The following is a 17,967-nucleotide window of genomic DNA, read 5'->3' as shown; positions in this document are numbered from 1 at the left end:
CACAGGGAGCCCGATGTGGGACTTGATCCCGGGTCTCCAGGATCACACCCTGGACTGATGGCTGCGCTAAACTGCTAAGCCACCCGGGCTGCCCGAGATGAAAAATAATTAAGTTTGAAAACTACAGTCCAAGAATCTTGAGTTAGTAATGTTGGACAATGAAAATGCAGCCTCATGGTAACAAGACTGTATTAAGTTTGTGAAAATCACTGAGCTGTACCCTGCCAATATGTGTATTTTCTTTGTGCTTTTTCATATGTAATATTTAGTAAAAATTAATAAACTCAAAATGTAGTATTCTGGTGCCCAATACTGAGATGGCTACACCCATCATTTTTCAAATAGGTCTTCTTTGTGAGCTGAGGGTCTGAGTTTAGCATGGCCCCAACAATGTGAAATAAATGAACTAAGACATCTGATTTTCTCTAAAGACAAGGCAATTTGGGGGTTTCCATTTTAATATATAAAACCATGATTTAATTCTTCATATTTATAGATGTTAAGAAGCTGCCCATGTGGGATGTCTGGCTGGCTCAGTCAGTGGAGCATGAGACTCTTGATCTGGTTGCCCCACAATAGGTGTAGAGATTACTTAAAAATAAAATCTTAAAAAAAAAAAAAAAAAAAGCTACCCATGTAAAGTAAATCACAGAATTTTGGTAGCTACAATTTCCAATATTATTTAGAAAGATGCTATTGGAGAGTATATGAATGATTGCATTTCATAAAGTACCTACTTAACAGTTAACTGGGCTCCCATCTCTCTCTCTGCCTATACTTTGCATGAGTTAATGAATCCACAGGCCCTCCATGCGGCTGCTTCTGGGGATAACATCTTGTCTCTAAAGACTCAGCTCCTAAGTCCCCTCTTCCTTGAGATTCTTGTATCCTCTTCTCCTCATACATTCACAGCAACTGCACACTGCATGTCTGTCTACTACAGGTCTTACACCTTACTATATCATAATTCAGACATCAGTAAATTACAGTACAGGGCTGGTGCCTATTTTTGTAAATAAAAATTGCATTGGAACACAGCCACGTTCATTTGTTCACAGATTATCTATGGCTGCTTTTATGTTATGACACCAAGGTTGAATAATGCAACAGAAACCATATGGCCCACAAAGCCTAAAATATTTGCTATCTGGCCCTTTCAGAAAAAGCAAGCCAACCCCTGCTGTCATTGATTGCTATTCATTTTGCACTAGCTGTGAATTCTTGAAGGCTGGAGATATATCTTAGATCTCTGAAATGCTAAAAATGAATAGAGGTCCAGAAATCTAGCAAATACTCGACAAATAAATGTTAAAGGCAAAAAACGACCTTTGCTTCTATAATTTTTTAATGTGGCATTTCAAGTTATAGCAATTAATTATTTTTCTAGACAAAAAGATTTTTTAAAAGAGAGAAAGAGTGAGCAGCCCCATCTGCATAACTTTTGACTCCTCAAAAAGTTAACTACTAATAGACTACCATTGACCTTATTGACAACATAGTCTGTTAACACATATTTTGTATGGTCTATGTTTTATATACTGTATTTTTACAATAAAGTAAGCCAGAGAAAAGATAATAAGAAAATCTCGAGGAAGAGGAAACACATTTACAGTACTGTATTGAAAAAGGGTCAACTATTAGCGGACCTGCATAGCTCAAACCTGAGCTGTTCAAGGGTCAACTGTACTAGTCTTCTATATACATTTCCTTTAAATCTTATGCTTCAAAATTTTCTCTTTTAGGTTTGTGTTTTATAACGTACACAATAGATCAGTGCAGTTGTGCATGTTTATCTCCCTACCCCCTAATAGGAGATGTGATCAGAAAAGAGTGGAAACCACTGGTTCTGGGACTCCTGATTTAGTATCTTCCCCCTAAATCTGGCCAGTCGTCATCCTCTCTATTTTGCAATAAGACCCTTACAATCCTCATAGATAACATCTGCCACCATTCTCTGCCTACCCGATACCATTCATTAGGGTTAGGGCTAGGGCTATAGTCATACACCAGGGATGAGAGCGTCATCACTCTGGATAAAGGACAGTTTTTTCCCTGAAATCTGAAAAGCTGCTTACTATATTGTATCTAGTATGAAATCTGGCAAGTGCCTACCTTTTTATATTACTCTTAAAGTCCAGTTGACTCCTGGCACTTGAAGATTCCACTTGCCAATTTAACAGTTGTGATTTCAATCCTTCACAGATGTCTCTGAAGTTTCGTGGCAAGCAGTAATCTGTTTTGCCGAGTCACAAATCTAAATCAAGTACGTTTCAAGCTGGTGTTGAGGACCAAACCATCTAGCAGGTGAGTATTTACTCTTACATGTCTATATTATTTGTCCTCTGCTCACTGTTATTAGGGTCAGGAAAGATTCTTTCATTGTTTTACTTCTCCTTTACTGCAGAGGTCCTCACCAATTACCTACAAGTTTTCCCTAAAGACTCCTTAAATCCAAATATATACAGTCTATATATTTTTTCAAGTAACAAACACTAAAAATAAAATTGCTGTCATACAGAACTTGGGAAGTTTTTAGGTAGGCTTTAAAAAAGGGCTGTCAGACTGGAATTCATACATTACTGCAAATATATCTTAAGTGGTATTCATGAATTGAGGATTCAATTCACAAACTGCTAAGGATGTGTTCAATGCCAAAGATGTCAGAAGATAGGTTTTAAGAACTCTTCCCAGGGCAGAATTCTATGGCAAATAGGAAATATGTACGGGGAAAAAAAACAAAACAAAACAAACCACTCGACTTCTCCTTTCAACACTCCAAGTCAACATCTCTCAAAGAAGACCCTCTTCTCTCTCTCTTACCCTCAAGAATATCTTCATAAAGTGCATGTACTCCTTCAGGCACGATGACTGCCAGTGCAGTTCCACAGAGAAGGCCAGCACCCAAAACAGTCACCAGCTTTAGTCGTTCCTGGAAAGAAAACATAAGAAAATGCTGAAAATTGATGAATCAATGAGAAAAAGTTTCTGAAGTATTTGTAATCAAGACTGTGAGTGGGGCACCTGGGTGGTGCAGTCAGTTAAGCATCTGACTCTTGGTTTCAGCTCAGATCAAGCTCCGCCTCCAAATCCATGCTCAGTGTGGAGTCTGCTTGAGATTCTCTCTCTATAAATAAATAAAATCTTAAAAAAAAAAAAAAAAGATTGTAAGCTGCTCATTTGTGAGCCCAAAATCTAGGATGGCCAGTGAACATGAAACTGGGGGAGTTTCATAAATAACTAATGCCAATTAAAATAGGGAGATGCTGGGGCAGCTGGGTAGCTCAGTAGCTGAGTGCATTTGACTCAGGTCACGACCCTGGGGTCCTGGGATTGAGTCCCGCATCAGCTTCCCCACAGGATGCCTGCTTCTCCCTCTGCCTAAGTCTCTGCCTCTCTCTATGTATCTCATGAATAAATCAATTATTAAAAAACAAAAACAAAGAAACCAGGGAGATGCCATTTACAAATTTACCAGATTCACAATGATGTGGGAAAACTTGTCTACAACTCATGATGGGAAAAATGAGCACATTTGTCTGACACTGGGAGAAATGTAAATTGCTATAACCTATCTGGACCACTATTTGGCAATTTCAATTTAAGGCTTCAAAAATGTGAATTCTTTGCTCTAGCAATTTCACTTCTGGGAATTCCTCCTAAGGAAGAACTATTCAAAGACGATCATGGCACAGACAGTGAAAACCTGAAAATATCCTAAATGTTCAAAAAAGGAGATTGATTAAATAAACCACAATACATCACAGTACCACAGCACTCAAGCCATTAAACATTTTGATTCAGGTCTATTCATGGATATATGCACTGTTATGAGGAAAAAGCTGGTGGCAAACCAGCTTTTTATATGCACTGATAAGCTCATATTTGTAATAAAAAGTATACATATAAGTAGAACAAATGTAAATCAAACTAACATATTTTTAACTTTATAATTTATAAATCTAATAAATAATACACGATTTTTAAAACATTGCAGTTGAGCTACAATGAACATGTTACTTATACAATGAAAAAATAAAGCTTACTTAATTCAGTATTAAAATGTTCTACATGTCTTTAAAAGCTGCTTTATTGAGATTATGACTAAAATACCAAAAGCTGTAGATATTTAATGTATACAACTTGATGTATATGTAGGTAAGTATATATCTGTTAAATCATCATCATAATCAATGCCATAAATGATCTATGGTTTTAATCCAACCTAATCTCAATTTTTTTCTTCCTACTCAAATTTCTTTGAGAGACTGCCTCTTGACACTCAAAATATAAAAGATTATATTTCAAAATTTCTTGAAGCAGTGGTGTACCATGTATGGCTTTCTGGAGCCTTAGCAGTATGAAAAATGACCTTAAAAACTAAAAGGGGGAAATTTTGTACATTGCTTATGAAAAAGTTTTAATAATTAATGTACTTCACTTTTCTGTTTTAGTTTCCTTTCTGAGGTTAGCAAAAATAACAGTGGCTGTATCATTTCTGACATACTACTGAACTTGTGACTCTGAGGTTAGGGAAATAAATACATAATATACACATACATACATACATACATATACTGTTTCTATGGAAAAATGGGTTCTCAGATGAAAGGCTCATTGAAGGATTCAGTCCCCTCCTTGTTTGGGAAGAAGGAAGGAATCTATCTCATTGTGTCTCTAATGAATATGGGGAAACTACAATTACAATGTCCACACCAACTAATACTTGCTATAAAGCAAGAGGGAAATCCCCCGCTCCTTAGCATATAGGCCAGGTTGGTCCTTCATACATTCTGGATGGCCATTATTAGTTACTTATAAATAGAGCATTCTGAATGCATCCAGTAGTTGGGGGCACTGGCTTGGGAGGCAGAGCTGGCTTCATGTCCAAACTGGTTAATAATATTTAGTACGTCAGATTCTCTTCTGTAAAATATTTTTACATCTCTTATATAGGAGGCGACAGGAGAAAGTGATTGAAGCATTTCAGAAAAATGACACCAAACAACTGGTGTTACTTTTTAATATTTAATACTGAGCTATTCTAAGAGCTTTTATCTTCTACAAGTTACTAAACTCATCAAAGCACTGCTAATCACAGCATTCATTTGAGACAAACTGCCAGAGCATGGAGAACACAAGATGTGTGAAAAACAGCTCTATTCTGTATAAGGGGACATGGTATATGAGTTAGTCTACTTGTCATTTTCTCTAATGAACTCATAAAAGTCACCTTTGTTTTAAAAAAATTCATGAATGTAAAGTTTCACTCCTAAGAAAGGACAGAAATAATGGTAAGCTGAACTGGACTGAGCATATCATGTCATTTTAGGGACTTGGTTTCAGAATGCCACAATTCAAACTAATGAATAAATTGCTAGGGAAGAAAATTGTCCGGTCAGCATTTTGACTCTGACTATGCTCTACTCTGGGAAATGGAAATGAAAGATGCGTCTGCCTTATAAATTGAGGGAAGATGAGAAGTGATGAAAGGGATGTACTTAAAAAAGAAAGAGCTGAGCACCCTCCAGAATTACTTGGGTGGAGGCACCTGGGTGGCTCAATTGATTGAACATCTGTCTTTGGTTTGGATCATGATCCTGGGGTCCTGAGGTCAAGCTGCACATCAGGCTCCCTGCTCAGAGGGGAGTCTATTTCTCTCTCTCCCTCTGTCACCCTCCAACACTCATGCTCTCTCTCTCCCAAGTAAATACATAAAATATTTTTTTAAAAAAAAGAGTTACTTAGATGGCAGCTTATATCATATACCTAAGTTAATTCTTGATGGATTATACTTTAATATAAAATCTAGATGGATGCCTGGGTGGCTCAGAGGTTGGGGATCTGCCCTCAGCTCAGGGCATGATCCTGGGTCTGAGATCGGGTCCCACATTGGGTTCCCTGCAAAAAGCCTGCTTCTCCCTCTGTCTATGTCTCTGCCTCTCCATGTCGCTCATGAATAAATACAATCTTTAATAAATAAATAAATAAATAAAATCTAGAACTCAGAAACTTCTAGAAGGAAGAGTAGCTTTGTAATCTTGGTGTTGGCAAAATTTCTCAGCAAGGACACAAAAAAATTCCGCATCACAATTTAAAACATCTGCTGATCCACTCAGAAAATAAACAGACAAGCTACATACTGGAAGAAAATATCTGTAACACACATATCTGTAGTGAATGCTGTGGTGACACTGCCCACATCAACCTCCTCCAGGCTGAAGACACCTGTTCCCCTAGCTGCTGGGAGTGCTGCCTACTGAAGGCTCACAGCTGAGTCCCTCTGATGAACTGACCTTGGGCCAAAGGGTACTGACTAACCTAAGGCTATATTCCCTCTGGCAGGCCAGTTCACATCCCATGCTAGTCCCTGGGTTGTATGGAGGGAGGTACAAAGCCAGGTCCTCTTGCCTCCATTCAGGATATCTCTGAAGGGCCATCCAGCTTCAGAGCCTGCTGTGAGGTGAGCTGAGGCCTCTACTGTAACTGAATTACAGTTCAACTCCTCCTGCTTAATCCTACTCATTCTTTCCCAGGTGTTATTCCCAAGGGCACTCCTCAATAAACTTCCTGTGCGCAAATCTTCTCAGAGTCTGTTTTCTGGGGAACCCAACCTAAGATATCGATAAAGGGCGTGTGAAATATAAAAAACTTTCGCAACTCAGTAAGAGGCAAAAACACCCACACAACAAAAAATGGGTAAAAACATTGAATAAATAACTTCACCAAAGATATATGAATACTTAATAAGCCCATGAAAAGATGCTCAGCATCTTTATTCACCAGGAAAATGTAAATCTAAATTAAAGACATCTACTTACACCTACCAGAATGGCTCAGATTAAATACTCGTGACACTAAATGATGGCAAAGATACAGAGCAACTGGAATCCTCATGTATTGCTGCTAGGACCATAAAACAGTACAATCACTTTGGAAAACTACTAGTCTCTTATCAAGTTATCCAGCAATTCTACTTTTGGTATTTTCCAAGAGAAATAAAAATGTATGTCCACAAAAACACTTGTACAAGAATGTTCATAGGAGGTTTATCAATAATAGGCATAATCTGCTCAGATGTCCATCACTAGAAGAATGTATAAACAAAGTGTGGTATATTCATACAATGGAATACTACTCAGTAATGAAAAGGAATAAACTACTGCTACATACAGCTACCTGAATGAATTTCAAAAATATTATCCAAGGGCAGCCCTGGTTGCTCAGTGGTTTAGCACCACCTTCAGCCCAGGGCGTGATCCTGAAGACCCGGGATCAGGTTCCAAGTCGGGCTCCCTGCATGGAGCCTGCTTCTCCCTCTGTCTGTGTCTCTCATGAATAAATAAATAAAATCTTTAAAAAAATATATCATCCAGATGTTGAATGAAAGAAGTCTGACACAAAAGAGCTACTTACTATCTATTTATAGGAAGTTTAAAAGCAGGCCAAACTCATCCTTGGCAAAAGAAATCAGAACAGTGGCTGCCTCCAGCAGAAGTGTGAGAATACAATGGCTAGAGAGAATAACAGTAACTAGGAAATGGCACCAGGTTATTTATTTTTAGGATGATGGAAATATTCTAAATCCTGACTGGAATGTGAGGTACATTTGTATATACTTGTCAAAATTCATCAAACTGCATCAAGATAGTACTTTTTACTCTACAAAATTACGTAACTATAAAAAATTACCGGGCAGCCCGGGTGGCTCAGTGGTTTAGCGCCGCCTTCAGCCCAGGGCGTAATCCTGGAGACCGGGGATCGGGTCCCACGTCGGGCTTCCTGCATGGAGCCTGCTTCTCCCCCTGCCTGTGTCTCTGCCTCTCTCTCTCTCTCTCTGTGTCTCTCATGAATGAATAAAAAAAAATTACCTAGGTACTAATTTACTCAGCCAGGACCCCTGAAAGGATTCATTTTATAACTATTCAATTTTAATAAACCTTCTTCATGGCAGCTCTTCTTTTTTTTTTATTACTCTTTTTTATTTTGGTAATCAAGGAACTGCTTTAGGAAGCAGCAGCCTCCTTAGTATGGCAGCTCTTTGAAACCAAGCTCAGTCTATGTAGAATACTAAAAGGCACTTCAAAAATTTTCTTAAGAAATTCACCTGCCACTCAGACATTCCTTAAAAATCATTCCTCACATTTTATGTCAATGATTGCATGGAAAAACCAGTGGTATTCACAATTCTGGACCAACCCACAAATTCACTAGGCACTTACCAAGTGCTGTAGAATATTCTACATTGGCACCACGTGAAGTACTATACTGAGACAAGTTTTAAAAAGCAGGAGCAGAAGTGAGTTCTTGAGGCTTAATACATACTACAAAATTAAGTTGCAGGTGAAGTGGCACAATTTAAGAAAACGGAGGGATATATGCCATCCAGAATAACTTAAACACCTATGAGCATTAAAAAAAACTTTCGAACTACAATAAAAAAATATTTTTTATGTGTATATATATATATATGTATTTAAAAAATTTGTTTATGATGCTTGGTACTTCTGACACAAAAGAGTATATATATATATATATATATATATATATATATATGTATTTTAAAAATTAAAAATGCAACTCATTCTTCTGGAAAAAAAAAAACTTTCAATTGGGACGCCTGGGTGGCTCAGCATTTGAGTGTCTGACTTCGGCTCAGGACATGATCCTGGAGTTCCGGGACTGAGTCCCGCATTGGGCTCCTGCATGGAGCCTGCTTCTCTTCCCTCTGCCTATGTTTCTGCCTCTCTCTGTATTTCTCATGAATAAATAAATAAAATCTTAAAAAAAAAACCTTTCAAATTCATAAAATAAAAAAATAAATCTCCTAAAATGCTGCTTGGCCCAAATTTTTAGAAAGAGAAAGTAAAATTATTTTTATTTATTAATCTTCAAAGGTGTACTTTAAAAAGAGGGATACCAGCTACCAAAGTTATCAAAACAGAATCCAAGTTTAAGAAACTGGAAGAAAATGTAAAAAAAAGATCCTCTCTCGATATACAGATGAAGAATCAAAGGCCACAGGTGAGAAATAACTTGCTCAAGATCGCATGGCTAGGCTAGTTAGTGGTAGGGGCACGATTAGATTGGACAATGCACTCTGTTGCCCTGTACATGCCAAGACAATGTCCATCACGTGACACAATACATACAATCTGTTATACGAAATTTACCTCCAATGATAGACAACATTGAGCCTCACCACCTCTTTAAACAGTGTGAGCAAGCAGAATCCACATCAGGTGTCTGGGTGGCTCAGTCAGGTAAGCATCTGCCTTCAGCTCAGGTCATGATCCTGGGGTCCGGGGATGGAGTTCTGCGTGGGGCTCCTTGCTCTGTGGGGGGGGCCTGCTTTTCCCTCTCCCCCTCCCCTAGCTTGTGCACGCACACGCTCTCTCTCTCAATTAAATAAAATCTTTTAAAAAAAAGAATCCATAAACATCAAGAGGAAAACCAAAATTATAATTAGTTATCATTGTCTTCTACTGACAGTTTCTAAAGAAGGACAGGAAGTACCAAGCTTTTCCTAAGGTTTCATTTCTTCAATGTAGAAGACCATTCTTTATTCTGAGATTATGTCCTACCTACTTTTTGGTCTTAAAATGTGCTTTTAAAAAATGATGGTGACCATAGTTTTTTTGTTTTTTTAAAGATTTTATTTATTTATTCATGAGAGACACACACACACACACACACACACAGAGAGGCAGGGACACAGGCAGAGGAAGAAGCAGGCTCCATTCAGGGAGCCCGACGTGGGACTCAATCCCGGGACTCCAGGATCACACCCTGAGCCAAAGGCAGCGCTAAACCACTGAGCCACCCAGGGATCCCGTGTTTTTATTTTTAGTGTCTTTACCTGGCAAAATTAAAAGCAGGGAATCCTGTGTCAAATTTCCCTTATTTGAAAAGTATTACTGGCCTGTGAAACCTAACTGTACATATAGCTGATGTACAGTGTAAACATGAGATCTGTATTATAACATCATAAACAAATTTAGAAACAAAGAATTTGAGAAAATGTATTCAATGTATCAAGGTAAATATGAGTATATCATCTAATTTTATAATACTTCCTTGGAGGTAAAACAGTGTGAGCTAAAATTACTGCACTATGTTCTAGTTCCTCTTGAAATTAAGAAAAGCACATTTATTTATCAAACGAAATTAAACATCCAATGAACACTGTGTTTGTCCTTATACCAAAACTGTAAGTTCTATGAGGGAAGAGATTTTTGTTTTTAATTAGCTGCTCAATGCTCTGTAGCTTATAGAACAGAAACTGGCAGGTAACAAATTCTCCCTAAATATTTACTGAAAGAATGAATTAAATGCCCGTCACCATGCAAGGCACTAGGGACTTGGTACCCCCCATTTCACTGGCTCTAATGATCAAGATACACAAATGTAGTGCAGCCTCTTTAGGCATGGGAAATAGGCCTACCATATTCTGTACAAGTGTAACCATATGAAGAATTTTCAATGGTTAGTTGCTTTGGAATTTATGCTTTGGCTCAAGGGTTATTCAAGTACATATAACAAAGAACCATAATAGGATTCCATTAGAGTGAATGTGAAGCAATGCTGTCATTTGTCCCATTAATACAAATACATTAAATGATATCTATTTTTTTTCCCCAAGGAGCTCAGAACCTTGTTCAGTCACCATTTCAATCTTCGACAAAGCAATACACAGATTATTCATCCTCCATAACTTTTATGAGCTGGGTAAATATCTACCAACCTTCTCAGGGTGACTAATACTACAGAGGTAACACCTGTAATGAAGAAGACTCAGTAGTCAAAAGATAAGCATCACTGCCATGGGTTGTAGTTTTCATTTTTTTATTTTCTAAAAATTTCTTAACTACCTAAATTATTTTATATGCAATCTGATTTATTTCAAGCACTAGACATGTGGCTCCATATTATTTGCACAGCTGTATTTTTTTCCACACAGCTTCACAACTTGGGACTCAATCTCAAAATTATGTATATGTCAAAGTTAAAATGCTGAGGTTCTCTCCTACGTTTATGGTAAGTCACTATAGGATGTATTTAAATGAAGAACTACAAAATCAAAGTGTGGTTCAAGATGAAAAGACAGTTCCCAAAGCAATAGTTTCTGTCAGAGAAACAACATATTTACTCAAGAGAGGCATGAACTACACAATGCCATTGGCTTTATGTTATTTCATTTCATAGCCTCACAGCTGCAGTCTGACTGAGACAAAGGACTGACCAGATATCTTAATTAAAACAGCTGGTATTCAATGCCATTCACAATCAGTGTAAAGCTTTGAAATCAGTTTAATTTTCTTGGCAGACAAGAAAATGGTTTTTCTTTCCTTGCTCACAAAGTCAATAAATTGTTTTGATGAAATATAAGCCAATAATGTAAAAGCTTGTAATATTTAAAACAATTTGTTTCAATCCCTCTTGTATCATGCTCATTTTATTTTTTTTAATATTTTATTTATTTATTAGAGACACAGAGAGAGAGAGAGAGAGAGGCAGAGACACAGGCAGAGGGAGAAGCAGGCTCCATGCAGGGAGCCTGACATGGGACTGGATCCCGGGTCTCCAGGATCAGGCCCTGGGCCGAAGGCGGCCCTAAACCGCTGAGCCACCAGGTCTGCCCTCATGCTCATTTTAGTACTGAAAGCATCAACTATACTTTTCTAAAAAAGTAAAGATGCATCTCTTATTATAAGACTATTCCAGGGATGCCTAGGTAGCTCAGTCAGTTAAGTGTCTGCCTTCGGCTCAGGTCCTGGTCTCAGGGTCCTGAGATGGAGCCCCACGTCGGGCTTCTTGCTCAGTGGTGAGTCTGTTTCTCCCTCTCCCCCCAATCATGCTCTCTCTCATTCTCTCATTTAAAGAAATAAAATCTTTTTTTAAAGATTTATTTATTTATTTATTTATGATACACACACAGAGAGAGAGAGAGAGAGAGAGAGAGAGAGAGAGAGAGAGAGGCAGAGACATAGGAGGAGGGAGCAGGCTCCATGCCGGGAGCCTGACGTGGGACTCGATCCCAGGACTCCAGGATCGCGCCCTCCTGGGCCAAAGGCAAGCGCTAAACCACTGAGCCACCCAGGGATCCCAAATAAATAAAATCTTAAAAATAAAAAGACTGCTCCCTTCAAAGCTCCAGGCACTGAAGAGATGAACTACCATAGGGTACAGAGTAACTCTTGTTCAAGCAACAAAGGCCATCTCCAGATTCTTACAAACACACCTACTTCAAAGTCAATTTAACTGCTACATAACCTGCTGTTAATTGTCAGTAACAGGTAATGAAGAAAACTCAAATATGAACTTTGTTCTTTAAGTCCTGACAACTAAGACAAGATGCCCCCAAAGTCTCCTGCCTCTAAGTTGCAGCAGTGACCTTGAGTAAATTCAGTGTCCTCCACTGTAAGAAGGGGGTACAACGCTACTAGTAGTATCATGCAGGAACATGACATGAGCACACTTAGCACAGAGCAACTGTCATTATTACTTATCTCTAACATCATTAACAGCACGCAGATAGGGCTTCTAAGCCCCTTTTTCACAAGAATAGCAAATCACACCCCAGATACTTGGATAAAAATTCAAGCAAATGATGCTCTGCTATTTGCCATTTTTCCAGTGGCATATGGGCTTCCCCTTTGACACAGAGGTAATAGCAAGCAAAATTTTATTAATGCCACTTCTTCCAATTTTGGAAAACAAGACTAATTTTTTTTGGAGTAAGAGTCTTTTCAAACATAAAAGAACTAGTAAGCATAAATGGAAATCCCATAAGACGGTTCAATGTGACTACAAAAACAAACACAAACTCACTGGGAAAAAACCTGGGGAACTACTGACAATATATATTATTAGTACGTAAGAAGTTTAATTGACCTGAGAAAATTTTAATAATAAAAATACATTTTCCTTGGGACTCCTGGGTGACTCTGTCAGTTAAGCACCCAACTCTTGATTTTGGCAGAGGTCATGATCTCAGGGTCGTGAGAATGAGTCCATGTCTGGCTCCTGTTTGGGATGGAATCTACTTAAGAGTCTCTCTCTCCCTTTCCCTCTCCATCCCCCCAAAATACATTTTCCTTTACCAAATTAGCAAAGTTTAAAAACTTAATAATGGTATTCAACGTTTGTAAGAATACAGTGTCATTTGCATTTGCTGGAAAAAAATGCATTTAAAAAAAACTCTGGGAATACAGATGGAGAACCTTCTTAAGAATATGCCCCTTAGGGGGCAGCCCAGGTGGCTCGGCAGTTTCGTGCCACCTTCAGACCAGGGCATGGTCCTGGAGACCCGGGATCGAGTCCCACATTGGGCTCCCTGCATGGAGCCTGCTTCTCTCTTTGCCTATGTCTCTGCCTCTCTCTCTCTCTCTCTCTCTCTCTCTCTCTCTGTGTGTCTCTCATGAATAAGTGAATAAAATCTTTTTTTAAAAAAATAACTGAGTATAACAAAAACATTTAAAAAGGCCTAGAACACATTTTTAGCAATAAAGGAAAATGCTTGGTATACTCCCAAGTAAAAGAAAGGAGAATGTAAAAGTATACATAAGCCACATAATTAACCACATTAAAAATGCAGACAAAAAAGAATGGAAAAAATAAAAAACGTTATTAGCAATTCTTACTGGACAATGGGATAATAGATGACTTTATTTTCCTTTTACAGATTATCCTGTTTTCTAAATTTTCACAAAGAGCCTCTATTATACAGCCAAGCTTTTTTTAAAACAAATTCTGTTCATTTATTTAGAGTGGCTTGAACTTAGTAAACTCAATTTGAGCTTAGTTTCCTCATCTATAAACAGGACAATAATTCTCCCCTTTCAAGGTTACTGTCAAAACCAACAAAACTTGACACATAAACCAACACTGTAGCTATTATTACTATTAATTATTGTACTGTGGTTGGATTAGAGTACAATTCCCATAATAACATGTACTTGGAGATGTTTTCCCCTTTACTGAGCGGTTCTAAACAACCACACTTCGATATTCTGTAAGAATCTGAAATGTTTCCCAGTCTCCCCTACTCTTGTCATGTTGTGATGTATTTCCTCTATTTGCTTTCCCCACCACTTCTAGTCTGCTATTTCTGGTTTTCAAAGAGCTTAGAAATCAGTCCAGCCCAGAGGTTATAGACTGGCAACTCATCAACATCGGTTATTTGGCCCACAGTAATATAACAATATTTGATTTAGTAGCCAAAATGTAAAATCCGAAACATTTCACTTAAAAAGCCTCATTTCCAGCTTCTGAAAAATAGGATGATTTAGCCACACCAAGGCTTAAGGTCGTCAAATGGCAGACAGTTGGATGACCACAGTTCTCATTACTCCCTAAGGACTCCCAGGCACTGCCACTCAAGGTGAGCTACCATGCATGGTGGCACTTGAACTGTTTTATCTTACTCCAGGCCTGATTCACTGTTCAACCTTAGCAGTTATTGATTCTTATGACCTAATACCTAGCTGAATTAGAGTCCAACCAAGAAAGAGAAACCATAATTTGAACAGAGGAAGTTTAGAACAGGGGACAGTAAAATGAGAAATTAACCAGTAAGACAGAACTGTAAAGGATATAAAAACAGCAAATAAAAGGAGAAGTGCCTACTGTAGGACTGAGGTAAGAGTGGTCAAAGAAGAGGTCCCATGTGGGTAGAGATTCAAACCCTGCTGGAAAGGGCATGACTGGGGCTCACTGAAGAACAGTAAAAGGTCCTGGGATCAATTCTGATACGTGTGCACATATGTGTTACAATGCTGGGACACCAGCTGGGTGTCCCATAGTCTAACTTAATTCTAACACTATCTGCCTGGAGACATTAGATCCCACAGATTAAGGGTTCAGTTTTACAAGACTGCCCCCACCTTCATGAAAGAGGACTTTGACTACCTCTACCTTGACTTCAACCTTTCTAACTGATCAAATTCTTCTTTCTGGCTTAATCTCTTAACTCTGGCAAAAGACCCTGCAGGCAAAGCATCCCGATGGGAATCACAACTACCACCTGCAGCAGTAAGGGATACCTGAGCCAGCAAGACCCTGTATAACTGACCCCAAGGCAGTGATTGACCTGTCTACAGCCCACCTGCATGTACCCACTGACCTTTGTCCCACATTTTCCTCATATGACCTGGAAATATCGTGAGCACTTTGAAGACAGTCTTTTGAGAAACTAGTCTCCAGTCTTCCCAGTGTTGGCCTCACTGAAATAAACTCCTTTCTCATTTCACCATGACTTGTCTCTTTGCCTTTAGATGTTGTCAGCAGCGAGTGGCTGAATCTCGCCTGTTTGGGACCCCCACACTCCGGAGCTGGGTGCTCTCGCACTCCTGCACCCCAGCTATGTGCAAGTCCAGGTTGTCACCTGTGTTTCTGACTGACTGACTTCCTCTTCTTGGGTTTGATTAATCTGCTACAGTGGTTCACAGAACTCAAAGAAACATTTTACTTATGAGATTAATTGGTTTATTATAAAAAGATATCAGATAAAACCAGATGGAAGAGATGCACAGGGCCAGGTAAGGGGAAAGGATGCACAGCTTCTGTGCCCCCTCAAGGCATAAACTCTCCCAGCACCTCTATGTATTCATTAACCAAGAAGCTCTCTGAACCCTGTCTTTCCGGGTTTTTATGAAGGCTTCATTACATAGGCATGATTCATTAAATCATTGGCTGGCCACAGGCAATTGATTTAACCTTCAGCCCCTCTCCCTTCCAGGTTGGCAATGAAGGTCCCAACCTTTCAAGCACATGGTTGAGGCAATCAGCCACCAACCTTAGGTTACGAGGAACATTCTAAAAATCATCTCATTCACATGACAAAAAACAACTGTATGGCTCTCTTCACTCTGGAAATTCCAAAGGTTTTAGGACCTCTGTGCCAAAAACAGGAAGACCAAAACTATACTGATTTTAAAGCACAATATTAGAGGTAGAGAAGTTTCTGTGGTGCCACACTGGTGGAACTTGCTGGAAATCTGCACTCTTGGCTGTTGGAGAAAACTGTCAAGGGGAAGTGTCTTATTGAAGAGATTCTCCTATTCCATAAAACTAACCAAGGCAGGGTGGTGCCAGTGAGAACTACTGACTGCTGGGTGCTGGAGAAGTATGTGTTCGGCAGGAGGCTGTGGCTTGAAAACCTGCCTGCAATGCAGGAGGTGGGCTCTGGAGAAGCCCAGCTGGAGGCCAGAGAAATCAAACGTGTGTGCTGCAGAAGCTTGCACTGGAGAAGCAGGGCACTGGGGAAGGTGGTTGCCTGTGCTATAGGAATTGTTGCCAGAGTAGTTGCCCAAGAGCAAGCAAGCATGGACCTAGAAAGAAAAAACCTTTCCTCTTACAATTTCTCTCCAGTATCCTTTATTGACAAAATGCAAGAGTCTGCCAGCTGGCAAAGGAAAACTACTTAAAGGGCCCAGATTCATTTCTGTAGAGTAGTCAATGAAGAGTAAATTTAAAGCTGAGAGGCAATAAATTGATAACTGGCATACTAACCTACTAGAATTACAAAAAGAGATACACAGAAGCCAAGTGAAGCCAAGAACAGAAGAGAGCAAGTAAAATGCTTGCTCTTCAGGCTGCCTATTTGGCTACTCACAGACTTTTCTGGTGCTTTAGATTAATGAAGTTTCTGGATGAACAAGTTGTACACAAAGAGGTGCTACCAATATTCTCCTTCATCTATATTATATAATAACTATTAAGTACTGATTGTGCCAAGCACGTCCTATTATAATCACCTTACATACATTAATTCATTTAATCCTCACAACAATCCTATAAAATAGGTACTTCTATTATTCTCACTTTATAAAAGGTCAAGTGATTTGTCCAGGTCCACAACAGGCAGCAAATGGCAGAGCCACCATCTGAATCTATGTAAGTTAGCTGCAGAACCTATACTCTCTTTTTTCTTTATTTAAATTCAATTTCATTAACATACACTGTATTACTAGTTTCAGGGGTAGAATTTAGTGACTCATCAATTGTAAACAACACCCAGTGCTCATTTCATCGCGCCTTCATTATGCCCATCACTCAGCTACTCCATCCCCCCACCTATCTCCCCTCCAATAAACCTGTTTATCCTAGAGTTAAGAGTCTCCTAAGGTTTGCCTCCCTATTTTCATCTTATTTTATTTTTCTTTCTCTTCCCCTATATGCACATTTTGTTTCTTAAATTCTACATGAGTGAAATCATATGGTATTTGTCTTCTCTGATGGATTTATTTTGCTTAGCATAATACCTTCTAGTTCCATCCCAGAATCTATACTCTTAAACACTATGCTAAACCGCTTCACTACAAAACCCATTTCATTGTTTTCATTATTTGCTTTTAGCACCCATCTTGTTTCCCCAATTTGCCACTGTCAAATGCTTAAAGATTTAATGAAAGGAACACACAAGGTACAGAAGCCAGGGTATCATTTTTTGGTTACTAAAAACTGATTCCCAGAGAAATACAGGGCTTACGATAGATAGTATGATGTACTTACCTAGTAGTTAAACTCAAGATCTCATCACTTAAAAATCTATATAACCAGGGCAGAAGAATTTCCAGAACAACTAATACTTATTTCTATTTTTTTTTTTACTTATTTCTATTTTATTTCAATAAAATTAGGCATTCCTTATTAGTATTTGAGGAGGATTGAGACTTCTAGAATTCTGTCATAGGTTTAAGAAATACCTGTACTGGGATCCCTGGGTGGCACAGTGGTTTAGCGCCTGCCTTTGGCCCAGGGCACGATCCTGGAGACCCGGGATCGAATCCCACGTCGGGCTCCCGGTGCACGGAGCCTGCTTCTCCCTCTGCCTATGTCTCTGCCTCTCTCTCTCTCTCTGTGTGACTATCATAAATAAATAAAAATTAAAAAAAAAAAGAAAGAAAAGAAAAGAAATACCTGTACTTACACTAAGCATTATGACTTGTTACCTGGAATTCCAAACTG

General features: G+C 38.8%; 1 protein-coding gene across 2 annotated transcripts in view; it reads right to left on the bottom strand.

Moving 5' to 3' along the window:
* SLC39A9 (solute carrier family 39 member 9) overlaps positions 1–17,967 on the bottom strand; it is a 43,798-nt gene that overhangs the window by 19,026 nt on the left and 6,805 nt on the right. For both annotated transcript variants that reach the window (XM_072839068.1, XM_072839067.1), the window contains exon 2: positions 2,821–2,929. In XM_072839068.1, coding sequence (XP_072695169.1) covers positions 2,821–2,929 — 109 coding nt within the window. The remainder of the gene's footprint in view (positions 1–2,820; positions 2,930–17,967) is intronic.

The sequence above is a fragment of the Canis lupus genome, chromosome 9, assembly GCF_048164855.1.
Source record: "Canis lupus baileyi chromosome 9, mCanLup2.hap1, whole genome shotgun sequence".
Classification (NCBI taxonomy): Eukaryota; Metazoa; Chordata; class Mammalia; order Carnivora; family Canidae; genus Canis; species Canis lupus.
The sequence above is the reverse complement of the archived record's forward strand: the minus strand, read 5'-3'. Positions and strand labels throughout refer to the sequence as shown.